This window comes from Colletes latitarsis, chromosome 13, assembly GCF_051014445.1.
Source record: "Colletes latitarsis isolate SP2378_abdomen chromosome 13, iyColLati1, whole genome shotgun sequence".
Taxonomy (NCBI): Eukaryota; Metazoa; Arthropoda; class Insecta; order Hymenoptera; family Colletidae; genus Colletes; species Colletes latitarsis.
In genome coordinates this window covers 9,758,940-9,778,491 of record NC_135146.1, presented here as the reverse complement: position 1 = coordinate 9,778,491, position 19,552 = coordinate 9,758,940, and the positions used below count along the sequence as shown (strand labels likewise).

The 19,552-nt window shown below is 33.7% G+C and overlaps 2 protein-coding genes and 2 long non-coding RNA genes across 7 annotated transcripts; 3 read left to right on the top strand and 1 right to left on the bottom strand.

Annotated features, from left to right (window-relative positions):
- Window positions 1-90: 90 nt before the first annotated feature.
- Window positions 91-15,759, bottom strand: Ppo (phenoloxidase subunit A3). 4 transcript variants are annotated; one of them, XM_076780622.1, is made up of 11 exons: window positions 15,625-15,759; window positions 10,183-10,768; window positions 9,915-9,984; window positions 6,693-6,885; window positions 5,845-6,068; window positions 5,556-5,764; window positions 4,909-5,326; window positions 4,672-4,800; window positions 896-1,220; window positions 558-790; window positions 91-483 (listed from the first exon to the last, which is right to left on the bottom strand). In XM_076780622.1, the coding sequence occupies exons 4-11, from the start codon at window positions 6,775-6,777 to the stop codon at window positions 235-237; spliced, it is 1,872 nt and encodes a 623-aa protein (XP_076636737.1). In that variant the 5' UTR covers window positions 6,778-6,885; window positions 9,915-9,984; window positions 10,183-10,768; window positions 15,625-15,759; the 3' UTR covers window positions 91-234. The 4 variants fall into 4 exon arrangements, with proteins under 4 accessions (XP_076636737.1, XP_076636738.1, XP_076636734.1 ...); XM_076780623.1 differs by lacking the exons at window positions 9,915-9,984; window positions 10,183-10,768 and having other exon boundaries at window positions 15,625-15,635; XM_076780619.1 differs by lacking the exons at window positions 10,183-10,768; window positions 15,625-15,759 and having other exon boundaries at window positions 9,915-10,088.
- Window positions 646-2,812, top strand: LOC143349407 (uncharacterized). Its single transcript, XR_013080907.1, has 3 exons — window positions 646-733; window positions 951-1,179; window positions 1,276-2,812. It is a non-coding gene; the product is annotated as an uncharacterized LOC143349407 (long non-coding RNA).
- On the top strand, window positions 4,700-6,207 carry LOC143349405 (uncharacterized). The gene is made up of 3 exons (XR_013080906.1): window positions 4,700-4,833; window positions 5,049-5,807; window positions 5,889-6,207. It is a non-coding gene; the product is annotated as an uncharacterized LOC143349405 (long non-coding RNA).
- LOC143349572 (uncharacterized) lies at window positions 14,714-19,384 on the top strand. The gene is made up of 3 exons (XM_076780918.1): window positions 14,714-15,066; window positions 15,616-15,796; window positions 19,247-19,384. The coding sequence occupies exons 1-3, from the start codon at window positions 14,987-14,989 to the stop codon at window positions 19,382-19,384; spliced, it is 399 nt and encodes a 132-aa protein (XP_076637033.1). The 5' UTR covers window positions 14,714-14,986.
- The last annotated feature ends 168 nt before the right edge of the window (window positions 19,385-19,552 follow it).

The window sequence follows — 19,552 nt, the reverse complement described above, 5'->3', positions numbered from 1 at the left end:
CCGCGTAACGTCTCACGCGTGGCCGCGCGAGCGAACAGATGGCGCTGTTGTCAATAATGGCGGACCAGTTTGTCCAAACTGTAACAAACCATCACTTTTCTAAGCAAAGATACAAAATAGGCATAAAAGAGAAAGTTAAATCCTCTATGCGGAACTGTTTTTTTATTGTTTTGTTACATTTTTAATACAACACTAAGACACATTGTATAGATACGTATAATTCACAAACACATTTCAGGTGGATGCGACTATATTTCCAATGCTTCCACGTTTTGATCTAGGCAGAACCGTATCCGTAAATTTGATGCTTAATTCTGTGATTGCCATGTTTCCAGTGAGAAATTCGGCTAGAGTTTCAACTTTATCACGGGGTCGACGGTCGAATGGGAATCCCATGGGACGTGCATCAGGATACTTCCTGTCTTTCAATCCACAGTAACTCACGGCATCTCTACAAGTAGACGATGGTTCGTCTTGTTCAACCTAAGGGATTAAATTGCACCATTAACTCGTAGTTCGTACATTGAATCTGTTAAATGAATCGGAGAAGTACTCACAACGTCATTATTGTAGTTTGATATCATAACGAAGAGCACCATTGGGAAGCCTTCTTTGCTTCCCCTAGGTACTAGCATGTGTTGTGGCCAACCACATCCACAAAAATTGAATTGTTCTAGAGGATTAACCCCAGACGGTCTGTTTATATCCAAATTGCGAAATGTACTTTCATAAGGTAAAGTCACCGAAGAATCCATTGATTTACGCTCGATTGTATTCCGCCCTGGATTAACTGGAATACAATAAACAAACAAATTACTTGATTTGTTTCTAAATAAATACCAAAGACACAGTATTTACCATAAATAGATACGACAGTGTTAGTTAAAACACTTACGTGATACAGTGAACTTGTCCATTTCAATCATTAAGTGCCTTTGTTGATTATACAGGAAAGGTAGTCCACGTTCATCTTCCTTAGGGGCAATGAAAATACGGACAGTGCCTCTTCGTAACGAGTTGTTTCGATTGTTAACAATTATCGTGTATGTAAAGTCGCCATGGTTCAAATGAGTGAATCTAATAGGCACTGAACCACGTGGCATGAAGTCAAGTCCACGAGACAAGTCTACGACACTCTGATTCCAGAAAGTATTCAAGACATTGCGTTGGGAATTAGACGTTAGTCTAATGTCTGCTATTTCGATACCTGGAAAGTCCAACTATGGACACGAAAGAAAATGTTTTAATATTTTTTTATTTCTTTTCCTTTTTCAGAAATTGTGGCGCTGCTTTGTTGCGTCGTCAGAAAGGCTTTCTAGCAAGCCCTGCTTTGGATGACTGGGATACTTAGAAGTTGGTCGAGGATTGTATATAAATATAGGGTGCTCGACCACCCCTGGGAAAAATTTTAATGGGAGATTCTAGAGGCTAAAATAAGATGAAAATCAAGGATATCAATTTCTTGACTGAGGCTTTATTAAAAAGTTATTAAAAAATTGAATTAAAAAATTTCAAAAATTTCAAATCATTCTGAAAAAATTATTTTTGGTTGCAGAGGTCAATTACAATCATTTTTGGTAAAAAGACATAATCCCGAAATCCTACGCACTTTCGAGAAAAAAATTCCTGACCAAAAATCTAATGTGAAGCCAGAAATGCACCCCCAAAATTACATGCAAATCTTTATAATGTCATAACTTCTGAACGGAATGGGGTATTTTAATGTTTCAAAATGCAAACAACGCGTATTTTGGTGAAGAATATGTAGAAATTCTAATAATATTGAAAAGTTGTTCCTTGACCACATAAAGTGAGAAAATCCCCATAAAAATGGTCCGATTTTCAAACAGCCATAACTCCTGCACTAGTGAATAGATTGCAATGAAACTTTTTTCTGAAGTAGAGCTCATGGGTAACTACAAAAAAGTATTAGACAACTTTTCTGTAGAGCGCCAAACAAAATTACTAAAAATCAAAAACTAATTTTTAAGGAGAATCGACAGGGGGTAGATGCCTAAATTCTTCGATGAAAAAAAAAATTTTGAAATCTCTCTAAAAAAATTATTTTCTATCGCAGGGGTTAATTACAATAAGTTTTGATCAATAGACGTACCCCCAAAATCCTACCCGCTTTCGAGAAAAAAATTCGACAAGGTGCCTAAATTTTTCGGCAAAAATGAAAATTTTCAAATCGTTCTGAAAAAATTATTTTTAGCTAGGGGGATCAATTACAATCATTTTTGGTCAATAGACATACTCTCGAAATCCTACCCACTTTGGAGAAAAAAATTTCTTACCAAAAATATTATGTGAAGCCAGAAATGGTACCCCGAAATTTCGTGCGGATCTTTAAAACGTCATAACTTCTGAACGGATTGAAGGATTTTAATGTTTAAAAAAGCAATCAACGCGTATTTTATTGAAGAATATGTAGGAATTCTAACAATAATCAAAAAGTTATTCCTTGACCTTGTAAAATGAGAAAAAACCCCATAAAAATGGTCCAATTTTCAAATATCCATAACTCCTACAATAATGAATATAATTCAATGAAACTTTTTTCTGAAGTAGAGCTCACGGGTACCTACAAAAAAGTATTAAACAACTTTTCAATAGGGCGTCGAACAACATTACTAAAAATCAAAAACGAATTTTAAAGCAAAATCGACAAGGGTAGGTGTCTAAATTTTTCGACGAAAAAAAAAAATTCCAAATTGTTCTGGAAAAATTATTTTCGGTTGCGGGGGTCAATTACAATCATTTTTAGCCATTAGACATACCCTCGAAATCCCGCCCACTTTCTAGAAAAAAATTCGAGTAGGTACTGAAATTTTTAGATGAAATTAAAAAATTTCAATTCATAATAAAAAAATTATATTTAGTTGCAGGGATCAATTACAATCATTTTTGATGAATACACATACCTTCGAAATCCTATCCACTATCGAGAAAAAAATTCGAGTAGATACTGAAATTTTTAGACGAAATAAAAAAATTTCAAATATTACTAAAAAAATTATATTTAGTTATAGGGGTTAATTACAATCATTTTTGGTCATTACACATACCCCCGAAATCCTGCGCACTTTCGAGAAAAAAATTCCTTACCGAAAATAAAAACCCCATAAAAATGGCCCAATTTTCAAACAGCCATAACTCCTGCAATAGTGAATATATTTCAATGAAACTTTTTTCTGAAGTAGAGTTCATGAGTACCTACAAAAAAGTATTAGACAACTTTTCTGCAGGGAGTCAAACAAAATTATTAAAAATCAAAAACGATTTGTTAAGAAAAATCTGACAAGGGTCGGTGCCTAATTGAAAAATTTCAAATCGTTCTGAAAAAATTATTTTCGGTTGTAGGAGTCGATTACAATCATTTTTGGTCAATAGACAAACCCTCGACATCCTACGCATTTTCGAGAAAAAAATTCCTTACCGAAAATATTATGTGAAGCCAGAAATGGTACCCCGAAATTTCATGCGAATCTTTAAAACGTCATAACTTCTGAACGGATTGGAGGATTTTAATTTTTCAAAATGCAAACAATGCGTATTTTAGTGAAGAATATGTAGGAATTCTAACAATAATCAAAAAGTTATTCCTTGACCTTGTAAAATGAGAAAAACCCCATAAAAATGGTCCAATTTTCAAATATCCATAACTCCTACAATAATGAATATAATTCAATGAAACTTTTTTCTGAAGTAGAGCTCACGGGTACCTACAAAAAAGTATTAAATAACTTTTCAATAGGGCGTCGAACAACATTACTAAAAATCAAAAACGAATTTTAAAGCAAAATCGACAAGGGTAGGTGTCTAAATTTTTCGACGAAAAAAAAAAAATTCCAAATCGTTCTGGAAAAATTATTTTCGGTTGCGGGGGTCAATTACAATCATTTTTAGCCATTAGACATACCCTCGAAATCCCACCCACTTTCTAGAAAAAAATTCGAGTAGGTACTGAAATTTTTATATGAAATTAAAAAATTTCAATTCATAATAAAAAAATTATATTTAGTTGCAGGGATCAATTACAATAATTTTTGGTGAATAGATCTACCCCCGAAATCCTACCCTGATTCTAGAAAAAAATTCGAGAAGGTGCAGAAATTTTTCGGCGAAATTGAGAAGTTTCAAATCGTTCTGGAAAAATTATTTTCGGTTGAGGGGTTCAATTACAATAATTTTTGGTGAATAGACCTACCCCCAAAATCCTATCCTGATTCTAGAAAAAAATTCGAGAAAGTGCAGAAATTTTTCGGCAAAATTGAAAAGTTTCAAATCGTTTTAAAAAAATTATTTTTGGTTGAGGGGGTCAATTACAATAATTTTTGGTGAATAGACCTTCCCCCGAAATCCTACTCACTTTCTAGAAAAAAATTCAGTATGGGCGGAACTTTAAACGTTAATAACTTTTTAACGAGACCTCCATCAACAAATTAGCATTCTTGATTTTCGTCTTATTTTGGTCTCTAGAATCTCCCATTAAAATTTTTCCCAAAAGTGGCCGAACACGGGAAGCGACGCCACAAAATCATAGAATTTTTAACACGTTTATCTTTTGGTAACTGACAATTTGTACACACAGCGTTTACCATAAACAGACCAAATGCATGCAAAACTTAGCTCAATAATAATTACTAATTTTTTGTTTTATATATTAACCTGTTCGTTGGTGTATTGAGGCAAGGTAGTCTTATATTCTTGAAAAATACCGTCAACGAAAGCGTGCCATCTGTAGAATATTGGATCTCTCATAGCAGTTGCTGAATCACCCATGACGCCAGCCCATTCCTGAGATTAAAGTAAAAAGAAACGAAACATTATGTTAGTTTTAATATTTGTTGACTATAGTACTTTAAAATCTGTTGCTGAAGCTAAATAACAGTTATTTAAACTTACCAAATAACGAGCGTCCGGATCGTGGCAATAAGAAATAGCAGTATGGCCTAAGTTATGAAGGTCACCGTAAACATTTGGATTAGGCGACAGGGAGCTAGCCTCTACTATATTTCCCAATATATCGATTCCATCTTTTTCAGTTAACGGCTTTGTTTTACCATTTGGAGTGACTATGGACGCTGCATGAATCGACGCGTAGATACGATCGCGCCATCGTTCTAGATCCTGGATATCAAAACGCAGTTTCTCCGCTGCTCGATCGATGTCTTTGAGAACGGAGCCGCCTGAACGAGCTGGCCACGTGCGGCCAGCAACTATGGAATCTAACTTTGGGAAGTAACCCTCAGGGATCGGTTCGTGCCAATCGATAAATCGTTTAACACGTCCAAGTTTGTTGCATAAACGTTCACAGTTGTATCTAAACATACGATACATGAATTCAGTTTGACACTCATTCAGAAATTTCTTAATAAAATTTTTAAATAGAAACATTGAAATTCAAATCTAAAGTTAAAATGTCTTTTTAACTGTTTTGGAGACGTAGCAAGAATCCTTTGGCTCGAACTTGAGTTCCCTCACCCAAGACGCAATAAGTGTCATCATCGTCTGAAAGATTTTTGGAGTTGATTAAGATTTATAGTACTTACCTAGCCATAATTTGCTGGTGCATGTAGTAGAAAAGTTCTCCACGGCGATCTTTGTTAACGATTCCCAAATTATCTTCAACGGTAGATGGATAGACCAAGTGCCAATGCCAATGATGGAGATTGATCCCAACATCTTCCCTCCAGTATGCGACACGATGTTCTGGATCCAGGTCTGACGCAGTATAATCTCGTGGAATATCGATCGGTATCTATCGATGGAAGAAACATGCATTTGTCAAATACATTTACTTAGTAAGTAATACAAGTTGACTGTGAACTTGTTACGTACCCTCGAACCCGTAGGAACCACATTAGCCACCTCTCTGATCCTAGAAAAAACTACTCCGTCTACATACTTGTCTGGAAATACTTCACACAATGGTGGTAGTGGCAAATCTTTTGTATCAGGACGGTGCAATATTGCTACTGAAAGGGCATAAATGAACAAATTCGCGTTCAAACGATCATGACAATAAACCGCAACAGACAAGAAGTCATCGAATGTCCTCATCCCTGCAATACGAAATACAAGTAGTTGATAACATTGTGTATAATATGAAATATAAATATAATATAATCTTAATACATATACATGGTGTTTAGAATAAAGCAGTTGAGGGGGCAGTCTCATGTGAGACCTCAAAAAAATTGTTGACTGGAGAGTCAACACTATACTTTATTCAAATGTACATGTAAATACAGAACAAGGTCCAACTTAATTTTAATTCTTTAACTAAGAACTTTTCCTCTGTCCATTTTACACGATGGTTCGCGACACACATTCAGAACACACGGTGATCCCCCGTATTTATATACATGTGTCGTCCAGACAGGGGTACCAACTACTGAACATGTAACTAGGATAACGAATACGGTGATTTTTATCCCAACAAAAACCAATTTCTTTTTTTAAACATACATTTACTATGGGCGTGATAAAAACACGAAGAGTTAATAAAAATTACTGAAAAATTTGTTTTGTATTTCCAAAGGATGGTTAAGTAAATTGCGAAAATAAATTATAGCGTTAGATGTAACATTTAGTTAAAAAAAATTAATAAAGATGGTTAAATTTTGCAACACATGAGACTGCCCCCTTAGATAAGTAAATAATTAGTAATGTAGTATAAAACAAACCCATGAAAATATCAATAAGGTGACCAGCTAATTTTCGATGAAAAGGAATAAAGATTGAAAATGGCGCATATCGTCCCAGCTGCATGGGGACACTAAGATCCGGAAGAGTAATTTGTTTCACTTGGATTTTTGTAGTAGCTTCCTCGCCGAAACGGTTGAATATTGATGTCGCCACATAACGATAATTGTCAGGCTGGACAAATTACAAGGAATAAAAACAATTAGTTTAAATGAGAAAATCAATATTTCAGTTTCCTTTAAAGCAAAAATACAAAATTTTGTTGTGTCGTTTATAATTAGACGGCCAAGTGGCGACACCTAGAATAAGGTTGAAGATCGTACGGGGATTCCCGTATCTTTTGTTCGACGTTTGTAATTTCTTAGATTAAACTATGCAATACTTAAGGAAAAATTAAATTGGTTGTGTTTAACATTTTAACATTGTCTATATTTACAGAGGGTTTGGTCACCCTTGGGAAAAATTTTAATGGGGGATTCTGGAGGCCAAAATAAGACGAAAATAAAGAATACTAATTTGTTGATGAAGGCTTCGTTAAAAAGTTATTAACGTTTACAGTTCCGGTCGTTCTGAATTTTTTTCTTGAAAATACGCAGGATTTCGGGGGTATGTGTAATGAGCAAAAATGATTGTAATTGACCCCTGCAACAGAAAATAATTTTTCCAGAACGATTTGAATTTTTTTTTTGGACGAAAAATATAGACACCTTGTCGATTTTTCTTAAAAATTCGTTTTCAATTTTTAGTAATTTTGTTTGGCACTCTACAGAAAAGTTGTTTAATACTTTTTTGTAGGTACTCATGAACTCTACTTCAGAAAAAAGTTTCATTGAAATATATTCACTATTGCAGGAGTTATGGCTGTTTGAAAATTGGGCCACGTTTATGGGGGTTTTCTCATTTTATGGGGTCAAGGAATAACTTTTTCAATATTCTTAGAATTTTTAAATATTCTTCACTAAAATACGCATTATTTGCATTTGGAAATTTTAAAATCCTCCAATCCATTCAGGAGTTATGGTTTTTCAAACAAGGCATGAAATTTTAGGGAAAAATTTATGGTCAGGCATTATATTTTCGGTAAGGAATTTTTTTCTCGAAAGTGCGTAGGATTTCGAGGGTATATATATTGACCAAAAATGAATATAATTGCCCTCAGGAACTAAAAATAATTTTTTCAGAACGATTTCAAAACTTTCTTTTTCGCCGAAAAATTTAGGCATCTACGCCCCTTCGATTTTCTTTAAAAATTAATTTTTCATTTTTAGTAATTTTGTTTGTTGCCCTACAGAAAAGTTGTCTAATACTTTTTTGTAGATACCCGTGAGCTCTACTTCAGGAAAAAGTTTCATTGAAATATATTCATTATTGTAGGAGTTATGGATATTTGAAAATTGGATCATTGTTATGGGGTTTTTCTCATTTTACGGGGTCAAGGAATAACATTTTGATTATTGTTAGAATTCCTACATATTCTTCACTAAAATACGCGTTATTTCCTTTTTCAAACATTAAAATCCTTCAAACCGTTCAAAAGTTATGAAGTTTTAAAGATACGCTCGAAATTTTGGAATGACATTTCTGGCCCGAAATTAAATTTTCAGTAAGGAATTTTTTTCTCGAAAATGGTTAGGATTTCGGGGGTATGTTCATTGACCAAAAATTATTGTAATTTACCCCAGCAACCGAAAGTAATTTTTTTAGATCGATTTGAAAAATTTTTTTTTCGCCAAAAATTTCATCACCTATTCGATTTTTTTTCTAGAAAGTGGGTAGGATTTCGAAGGTATGTCTATTCACCAAAAATAATTGTAATTGACCCTGGCAACGGAAAATAATTTTTCCAGAACGATTTGAAATATTTAAATTGAATTGTTAATAACTTTTTAACGAAGCCTCCATCGACAAATTGTTATTCTCAATTTTCATCTTATTTTGGCCTATAGAATCTCCCATTCAAATTTTTCCCATGGGTGACTGAACATCTTGTATAAATTATGTATACCTTTGTTATGTATATTGTTATACAGGGTGTACAGTCACTCGTGGGAAAAATTTGAATGGGAGATTCTAGAGGCCAAAATAAGATGAAAGTCAAGAATACCAATTTGTCGATTGAGGCTTCGTTAAAAAGTTATTAACTTTTAAAGTTGCGTGTCTTGTGAGTGAGAATCACTATCACGCGCACACAGCTCTGCGCAGGTTGCCGATCTACAGGCGCAACTATAAACGTTAATAACTTTTTAACGAAGCCTCCGTCAACAAATTAGTATTCTTCATTTTCGTCTTATTTTGACCTCCAGAATCTCCCATTACAATTTTTCCCATAGGTTGCTGAACACTCTCTATATCTTTATCTTTGAAGTGTGCTACTATTTAGTCTGCATCGGATTATGACTTTCTCTCCTAAGAAATTTAACATTGTCTATATATACAGGGTGTTCAGTCACTCGTGGGAAAAATTTTAATAGAAGTTTCTAGAGGCCAAAATAAGACGAAAGTCAAGAATACCAATTTGTCGATTGAGGCTTCGTTAAAAAGTTATTAACGTTTAAAGTTGCGAGTCTTGTGAGTGAGAATCACTATCACGCGCACACAGCTCTGCGCAGGTTGCCGATCTACAGGCGCAACTATAAACGTTAATAACTTTTTAACGAAGCCTCCGTCAACAAATTAGTATTCTTCATTTTCGTCTTATTTTGGCCTCCAGAATCCCCCATTAAAATTTTTCCCATGGGTGTACATGCAGGGTGTTCAGTTACCCGTGGGAAAAATTTTAATGGGAGATTCCAGAGGCCAAAATAAGACGAAAGTCAAGAATACCAATTTGTTGATTGAGGCTTCGTTAAAAAGTTATTAACGTTTAAAGTTGCAAGTCTTGTGAGTGAGAATCACTATCACGCGCACACAGCTCTGCGCAGGTTGCCGATCTACAGGCGCAACTATAAACGTTAATAACTTTTTAACGAAGCCTCCACCAACAAATTAGTATTCTTGATTTTCGTTCTATTTTGGCCTCTAGAATCCCCCATTAAAATCTTTCCCTGGGGTGGCCGAACACCCTGTATTTATTTAATCAGTTCCTATGCAAGGGGATCTGATGTTATTCAACAAATTTTATTAAGTAAAAGTCGATACGTCCAGTGGATGTAGCAGTCTATTCATGAAAATATTTATTCTAGAAATAAATAAATGAAACTTACCAAATAATCAACCGGTATATCGAAACCAATTTTCTCGTCTCCTCTGGGCACGTAAACTGGCTCAGTAGGCCTATCGAAAAGATACAAAATGTTCGAGTTATTGTTCGACATATTAATTAATAGTTTTGTAAATAAACGAAAAGAGAAGAATAAGATAACAATCTGAAATTCAGATTATAAGTTGGATTTTTTAATAAATGTCAGAGAACGATTTAAAAGTTTCGATGGTCGCGACCAATAGTGTTTTACAAGAAAATGTAACAGTCACCTAATTTATAGTAAGATTTTTTAGGATGTAGCGGTTTCTTTCTAAACCACAATATCCGTCACAGTGTCTTAAAATAATCAGCAACGAAAAGGACCATTGTTGTTCCACCAGAAATTGAAACCTTTTCCTGTTTTCAAAGGAAATGGATTGTGGTTGGACATTGGCATTTACATTAAAAATATTCGTTCAAAGAATGCCTGAAAACTAAAGTTGGATATAATATGCTAGTAGTTTAAATAAATAAAACTTAAAATTAACAAATTAATGAAAATTTGATTTAGCTATCTAATAACAGTTTATTGAGAATCAGAAATAGTGTATTTAACTAGAATTAATTTGTACAGAATAATTGATTAAGAATATTTAAAAGTAATATTAGGTAAACTAATTTTAATTAATTTAACGACATTAGAGAAGGCTTTTGCGCAATTGGAAAGGGTTTCTGAAGCTTTTCATTCAAATCTAGTTGTCTTCTTCTGGTGGTTCCTTTATTTCTTTGTCAGATATCCCAAGTTGGGTCCCTTCAGACCCCGCCGGGTCGCGTTTGAGAAATGAAGACCAGTTTCAGGGTCGTGAAATCATTTTCCTAAAAATAGAAATAGAAATTTAATTATCAAATGGCAGATAATTCTATCTAATTCGTAACCTTTGGTATAGATAGTGTTAAAGAATTGTTTGTTATGGTTAGACTGAGGACGTTTATGCAAATACATATGTTTCTAGGAAATAGATAACATAGTGAAATCTAAATAGAAGTTTCTTTCATCGCTAGAGGTCTTTAAAAATATATTTTTTATTTTGCATATTTTGCATAACTTTTAGCAGTAGCTCTAGTTTTACATACTTTTTGCAAAAATTCGTAAATATAGTTAAATATACGGGGTGTTCGGCCACCCCTGGGAAAAATTTTAATGGGAGATTCTAGAGGCCAAAATAAAACGAAAATCAAGAATACTAATTTGTTGATGGAGGCTTCGTTAAAAAGTTATTAACGTTTATAGTTGCGCCTGTAGATCAGTAACCTGCGCACAACTGTATGCGCGTGATAGCGATTCTCACTCACGAGACACGCAACTTTAAACGTCAATATCTTTTTAACGAAGACTCAATCAACAAATTGGTATTCTTGACTTTCGTCTTATTTTGGCCTCTAGAATCTTCCATTAAAAGTTTTCCCACGAGTGACTGAACACCCTGTATAACAATATACATAACAAAGGTATACATACTTTATACAGGGTGTTCAGTCAACCGTGGGAAAAATTTTAAAGGGGGTTTCTAGAGGCCAAAATAAAACGAAAATTAAGAATAACAATTTGTTGATGGAGGCTTCGTTAAAAAGTTATTAACAATTCAATTTAAATATTTCAAATCGTTTTGGAAAAATTATTTTCGGTTGCGGTGGTTAATTACAATAATTTTTGGTGAATTGACATACCTTCGAAATCCTACCCACTTTCTAGAAAAAAAATCGAATAGGTGATGAAATTTTTGGCGAAAAAAAAATTTTTCAAATCGTTCTAAAAAAATTACTTTCGGTTGCGGGGGTAAATTATAATCATTTTTGGTCAATGAACATACCCCCGAAATCCTAACCATTTTCGAGAAAAAAATTCCTTACTGAAAATTTAATTTCGGACCAGAAATGTAATTCCAAAATTTCGTGCGTATCTTTAAAACGTCATAACTTCTGAACGGTTTGAAGGATTTTAATGTTTAAAAAGGCAAATAACGCGTATTTTAATGAAGTATATGTTGGAATTCTAACAATAATCAAAATGTTATTCCTTGACCCCGTAAAATGAGAAAAACCCCATAACAATGGTCCAATTTTCAAATATCCATAACTCCTACAATAATGAATATATTTCAATGAAACTTTTTCCTGAAGTAGAGCTCACGGGTATCTACAAAAAAGTATTAGACAACTTTTCTGTAGGGCATCAAACAAAATGACTAAAAATGAAAAATTAATTTTTAAAGAAAATCGAAGGGGGTATAGATGCCTAAATTTTTCGGCGAAAAAGAAAGTTTTGAAATCGTTCTGAAAAAATTATTTTTAGTTCCTGAGGGCAATTATATTCATTTTTGGTCAATATATATACCCTCGAAATCCTACGCACTTTCGAGAAAAAAATTCCTTACCGAAAATATAATGCCTGACCATAAATCCCCTAAAATTTCATGCCTATGTTTAAAAAACCGTAACTCCTGAATGGATTGGAGGATTTTAAAGTTTCGAAATGCAAATAATGCGTATTTTAGTGAAGAATATTTAGAAATTCTGAGAATATTGAAAAAGTTATTCCTTGACCCCATAAAATGGGAAAACCCCCAAAAACGTGGCCCAATTTTCAAACAGCCATAACTCCTGCAATAGTGAATCTATTTCAACGAAACTTTTTTCTGAAGTAGAGTTCATGAATACCAACAAAAAAGTATTAAACAACTTTTGTATAGAGTGCCAAACATAATTACTAAAAATTAAAAATGAATTTTTAAGACAAATCGACAAGAAGTAGGCGTCTAAATTATTCGACGAAAAACAAATTTTTCAAATCGTTCTAAAAAAAATATTGTCGGTTGTGGGGGTCAATTACAGTCTTTTTTGGTGAATAGACATACCTCCGAAATCCTACTCACTTTCGAGAAAAAAATTCAAGAATGTACTGAAATTTTCCGGCGAAAAACAAATTTTTCAAATCGTTCTAAAAAAATTATTTTCGGTTGTGGGGGTCAATTACAATCATTTTTAGCCCTTACACATATCCCAAAAATCTTACGCATTTTCGAGAAAAAAATTCAAGAAAGTATGAAATTTTGCGACGGAAAAGAAAAATTTCATATCATACTAAAAAAATTATACTTAATTAGAGGGGTCAATTACAATCATTTTTAGTGAATAGACATACCTCCGAAATCCTACCCAGTTTCTAGAAAAAAATTCGAAAAGGTGAGAAATTTTTCGACGGAAAAAAAAAAATTCAAATCGTTTTGGAAAAATTATTTTCGGTTGTGGGGGTCAATTACAATCATTTTTAGCCCTTACACATACCCCCAAAATCTTACGCATTTTCGAGAAAAAAATTCCTTACCGAAAATCTAATTAGGCGCCTAAATTCAACAAAAAAAAAAATTTCAAATCGTTCTAAAAAAATTATACTTAATTAGAGGGGTCAATTACAATCATTTTTGATGATTAGACATATCCTCGAAATTCTACCCACATTCGAGAAAAAAATTCGTGTAGGTATTGAAATTTTTAGACGAAATTAAAAAATTTCAAATCGTTCTAAAAAAATTATACTTAATTAGAGGGGTCAATTACAATCATTTTTGGTGAATAGACATACCCCCGAAATCCTACTCACATTCGAGAAAAAAATTCGAGTAGGTATTGAAATTTTTAGACAAAATTAAAAAATTTCAAATCATACTAAAAAAATTATGCTCAATTAGAGGGGTCAAATACAATCATTTTTGGTCATTAGACATACCTCCGAAATCCTAGCCACTTTCGAGAAAAGAATTCGAATATGTATTGAAATTTTTAGACGAAATTAAAAAATTTCAAATCATACTAAAAAAATTATACTTAATTAGAGGGATCAATTACAACCATTTTTGGTGAATAGACATACCCCCGAAATCCTACTCACATTCGAGAAAAAAATTCGAATATGTATTGAAATTTTTAGACAAAATTAAAAAATTTCAAATCATACTAAAAAAATTATACTCAATTAGAGGGGTCAATTACAATCATTTTTAGTTATTAGACATACCCCCGAAATCCTACTCACATTCGAGAAAAAAATTCAAGCAGGTATTGAAATTTTTAGACGAAATTAAAAAATTTCAAATCATACTAAAAAAATTATACTTAATTAGAGAGGTCAATTACAATCATTTTTGGTGAATAGACATACCCCCGAAATCGTAGCCACTTTCGAGAAAAAAATTCGAATATGTATTGAAATTTTTAGACAAAATTAAAAAATTTCAAATCATACTAAAAAAATTATACTCAATTAGAGGGGTCAATTACAATCATTTTTGGTGAATAGACATACCCCCGAAATCCTACTCACATTCGAGAAAAAAATTCGAGTAGGTATTGAAATTTTTAGACGAAATTAAAAAATTTCAAATCATACTAAAAAAATTATACTCAATTAGAGGGGTCAATTACAATCATTTTTAGTTATTAGACATACCTCCGAAATCCTGCGCATTTTCGAGAAAAAAATTCATTACGAACGGAACTTTAAACGTTAATAACTTTTTAACAAAGCTTCCATCAACAAATTGATATTCTTGATTTGTGTCTTATTTTGGCCTCTAGAATCCCCCATTAAAATTTTCCCCATTGGTATCTGAGCACCCTGTATATAAACTTTCAAAAAAATAAAAAAAAATTGATTTTTTTGTGGTCTCACATGAGACTGCCCCCTTAAATTTGATTTGTTGTGGTATTCCATGTTTCGTGGAGAGTATTTAACCGCGGCAACTAAAGGTTAAAACTATCATGTTCCTCAGAGAAAATAGCAAGAGTATTTCGTCGTACGTCTGTTTTTCGTGCCATTCATCTTCGTATGGACTGTTGGCTAGTAAAATATAGTCGAAGAAACCTTCTCGACGGACACCACCGATGGAACGAAGAAGGAGGGGCATGGAGGACAATTCGTGTGTAGTTTTCGGCTAACAGTACGTTTGTGCCGCCCTTTCGAGAATCTCGCGGGGCCACGGTATACGGTCCCGTACGCTCGCGGCTATATTTACCAAAAGTATCTTTATTAAAGCGATGTCGAATTACTCGTACTACTACGTTAAAACCATAGCCGACGATGCAGACGCCGCGAGAACGTACAAATTCTTAAAAGGGTAAGCTCTCATCCTCAACACTATTTGATAGCAACATACCAGGTTCATCCTTCTCATTAAGATGATTTCGAATGTTTTACCTTTCTATTCAGAGCTCAATAAATAGTTTCATAATTTCAAACTTCAATATTACAGCTTTCTTTACTATATTTTACGAACAACGTAGAAACATTAATCCATGTATCTCTCTGTTTAACACTACGTTTACGGACACTCGTTGCGCATATTTCTATTGCAATTCGCTGTGTTAACAGTTACATTAAAATGCAATTATCTTTCAATTAGAGTATACATCCATATCGTTACATCAATTCAATTGCTAACAAACAATATTTACGAGTCCTACAACGTTAAGTTTGGAATCTGCGTCAAATTGACGCGTGCTGTGAACCTAGTGTTAATTGAAAAGCACCCGCAATCCCGTGTCGTGATTATCTTTCCTCTTGGACCTCTAGTAACTAGAAAACATTACAAAACGTGAGGAACGATTGGTGCGTGTGACCAGTAACGTCAGAATTAATTTCTCTAGAGATGGTAATTTATTCGTAGGAATCCTACCCTGTTCCAACCTCCGGAGGACACATGGTTCACTTATGGTCGCTACAATCTTCTCACGCGGCTACTCAGAGGAGGACTTTCCGGCTCAGGCGACATCCATCATCCAGCGAACACTGTTTTCAAGGTCCGTGCTCGTTCCTTTCTTAACCATAGATGCCAGATTCAGCACCCGGTGCGATACTCACACATGGCAGATCACGCGTACATGAGTTCGTGGAGTTTCGGAAAGTCAACAAAGGCAAACTGACACATGCCCTCTTTCTCGATTATTCCGAAGCTGCCCGAAGTAATTTCGGTCCGCCTCGTGGGACTAGAGAGAGAAAGGCTCACATTTGCCTTCTCGCTCTTAACAACTGAAATCCGACCTCCCGTCAACGGCATACGATTTGGAATCTCGAGCCGTGATTTTCGACTGCCCAGGCATTTTTATTTTCCGACCTATGTAGGCGCACATAAGCAAAGTACCCATAATGGAAAAAAAATTTTGTAAAATTTATTTTACGGAAATACACGTTTTAAGACCCCCTGATCATATTTTAATTATTGAAAAAAAAGAAATTTTTTTTTATTATTCCTATGTATGAGTGTACATATGTATATTATTAATACGATTGAGTATAAATGGCTGAATGAATTTAAATGGAACTTTACATTTAAGTTTTATGTTCTCATTTCAAAGTCCGATTAGTTTTTGACTATAATCAGCCCATGGATAATAATGATTATATCTCTTGTTTCATAGTTGTTCCGATACATAGGCGTAATTTATAAAAGATCTTTTAAGTGTTTCATATAAATCTTGGGACGAATTCAATTTTATGTAAAAAAAATTAAATAAACTTTTTCTTTATCTTCTCTAGAGAAGAAAAACTTAAATGAAATCTTATACATTACAGGGTGTTTGGCCACCTCTGGGAAAAATTTTAATGGGGGATTCTAGAGGCCAAAATAAGACGAAAATCAAGAATACCAATTTGTTGATGGAGGCTCCGTTAAAAAGTTATTAACAATTAAATTCAAAAATTTCAAATCGTTCTGGAAAAATTATTTTTGGTTGCAGGGGTCAATTACAATCATTTTTGGTGAATAGACATATCCCTGAAATCCTACGCACTTTCGAGAAAAAAATTCAGTACGGACGAAACTTTAACGTTAATAATTTTTTAACAAAATCTCCATCAACAAATTAGTATTCTTGATTTTCATCTTATTTTGGCCTCTAGAATCTCCCATTAAAATTTTTACCAGAGGTGGCCAAACACCATGTATATGCTTACTTAAATCGCATTGAAAACGAATACCACAAATGTTTTAGAATAATGTGCAAAATAGTTTTACTCGCAAAGGGTTAATTGAGAAATAAATGCTTGGTAATTAAAAACAGCAGTAAGCAGCTTAACCGGCTGGGATTTTCGCTAAAACAAATTGAAAACTCGATTCTAATAAGGGAAAGTTGAAATGGTACCCGATTTTGGGTTAAGTTTTACTGCAAGATATTATTAAAGTTATTACAGCTACTTATCTTCAAAAATAGAACCAAATTCACCAATAAGTAGTATGGTGTGAATGATGTGGTGTTTGGCTGTAAGTTCGAGCTTCTTTTGCTCTGCAGGTTCGAACCCTGCTAAAAGATATCTTTTTTTTTTTTAATTATATTTTAATCGTACACTAAATGTGACATTATATTTTTGTCTGATCTTCGAATATTTTTTTTTAAAGTTGAATTTACCAATTACATTTAACATGTGTTATTTTCAATATATGAAGTACATGAATCTGGATGGTATTTTTCGTAAAAACAGTCAAAACATAAAAATTTTAAACACCATGTACATCTAATGAAAATTCTGTTTTCACAGAAATTACAAAATTTTGTATTTAACTCTGATGGAAAGACCGCTTCATTTACATTGATATAATGTGAATGATTTTCGGATTTCGATTTACTTGTACCTCGTACTTTTTACCTTGTACTTCAGGTAAAAAGGGATATAACTGGCTAAAACAGTTTTATGATAGTACCTGCTAACTCATGTTACTCTTCTAAAATAAAACGCTATGTTTTGTACCTATAAAAATATTCGACTATGTCCTTTTCTAATTTAAAATCCAACCCATACTTTGTATCACACTGGCAAACGGGATCACTATTCCTTTATTTTTAAACGATTTGATGGTGGGGATCTCGTGACTATAGCTCGTATGTACATTAATCAAAAATTAATGTATCTACGAGCTCTTTTTTCATTACATTAGTTTAAACATTTCAATATTGCACATTGCATAATTAAATAACAATTTTTTACATTTCCCTCCTGATGGAAGAGACCACCACTTTCCCGTGGTTTCCATTGAACGGTATCGTGCACGTTATTAATTTTTATGGATCGATACAATCATTTTTTTATGCAAAATTAAGCCAAATCAAACATATAATATTTAGTTCGTCATAACAAATTGATACGGTTAACTCAAAATATATCGAGGAAAATCATTATTAATTAATTTCCTCAACTATTAATTCTACTTTTTTGTTTGTTATAAAAATAAGAACTCTTCATATTGAAAAATACCACAGCGTGCACGATACTGGCAAAGAGTGGACTCTCATTTTAATTTATTAATTTTCAATCTTAAAGAATTTTGATTTTGAAAAATCGTATTATTAATATGCATATGTACACTCATACATAGGAATAATAAAAAAAAATTTCTTTTTTTTCAATAATTAAAATATGATCAGGGGGTCTTAAAACGTGTATTTCCGTAAAATAAATTTTACAAAATTTTTTTTCCATTATGGGTACTTTGCTTATGTGCGCCTACATAGGTCGGAAAATAAAAATGCCTGGGCAGTCGAAAATCACGGCTCGAGATTCCAAATCGTATGCCGTTGACGGGAGGTCGGATTTCAGTTGTTAAGAGCGAGAAGGCAAATGTGAGCCTTTCTCTCTCGACTCCCACGAGGCGGACCGAAATTACTTCGGGCAGCTTCGAAATAATCGAGAAAGAGGGCATGTGTCAGTTTGCCTTTGTCGACTTTCCGAAACTCCACGAACTCATGTACGCGTGATCTGCCATGTGTGAGTGTCGCACCGGGTGCTGAATCTGGCATCTATGTTTCTTAACCCTTTGTACTATTCCACTGCACTAGCGCCACTGTGGCGACAAGCGCAATACAGCTCGATGGAAGCTCCATTTATGACACAAACTGTATTTAGAGAATATATAATAAAATTTAAATTACAAGCATTCATATTTGTGGAAAGAATATTTTTTTTATTTCTATAAATCACATCACATTTAATTTGGTATTGAAGTGCAAGGGGTTGTACAGGATAGGTTAGAGTGTCATTCTTAACCTAACTTTCTTTTTCTTCACTTTTTCGTCGCCCCTTTAACCACCTTTCGCGGCTCATTTCCTAAGATTCTAAAATCCATCGTCGTCGACCGCGAACTCGCTACAGACAGAATGAATTCGAGCTTAGCGGTGGTCGAGTAATGTCAGCAGGGGGGAATTTTTCCAAGCTCCGCCTTGGAACGTCGCCAAATTCAACTTTAACATAAAACGAACCCCTCGTGCAGACGTTATTTCATACACATAACGAATTTGTATTTTTAGTCGGGCTACTGCCAAGGTTGTTACCCAGTTTTACTGTCTTCGCCACGTCTCGATGCTGTTAACGTCTATTGTACCGATTTATTATTCCCCAACAGATACACGTTCGATCAACAATTTTCAACGCTGCAAATACTATAAATAGTAAATTAATGTTCGGGGTAAAATAACTACGTTCACACTCCTGGGAAAAATTTTAATAGAGTATTCTAGAGACCAAAATAAGACGAAAATCAGGAATACGAATTTGTTGATGGAGGCTTCGTTAAAAAGTTATTAACGTCTAAAGTTCCGTCGGTATTGAATTTT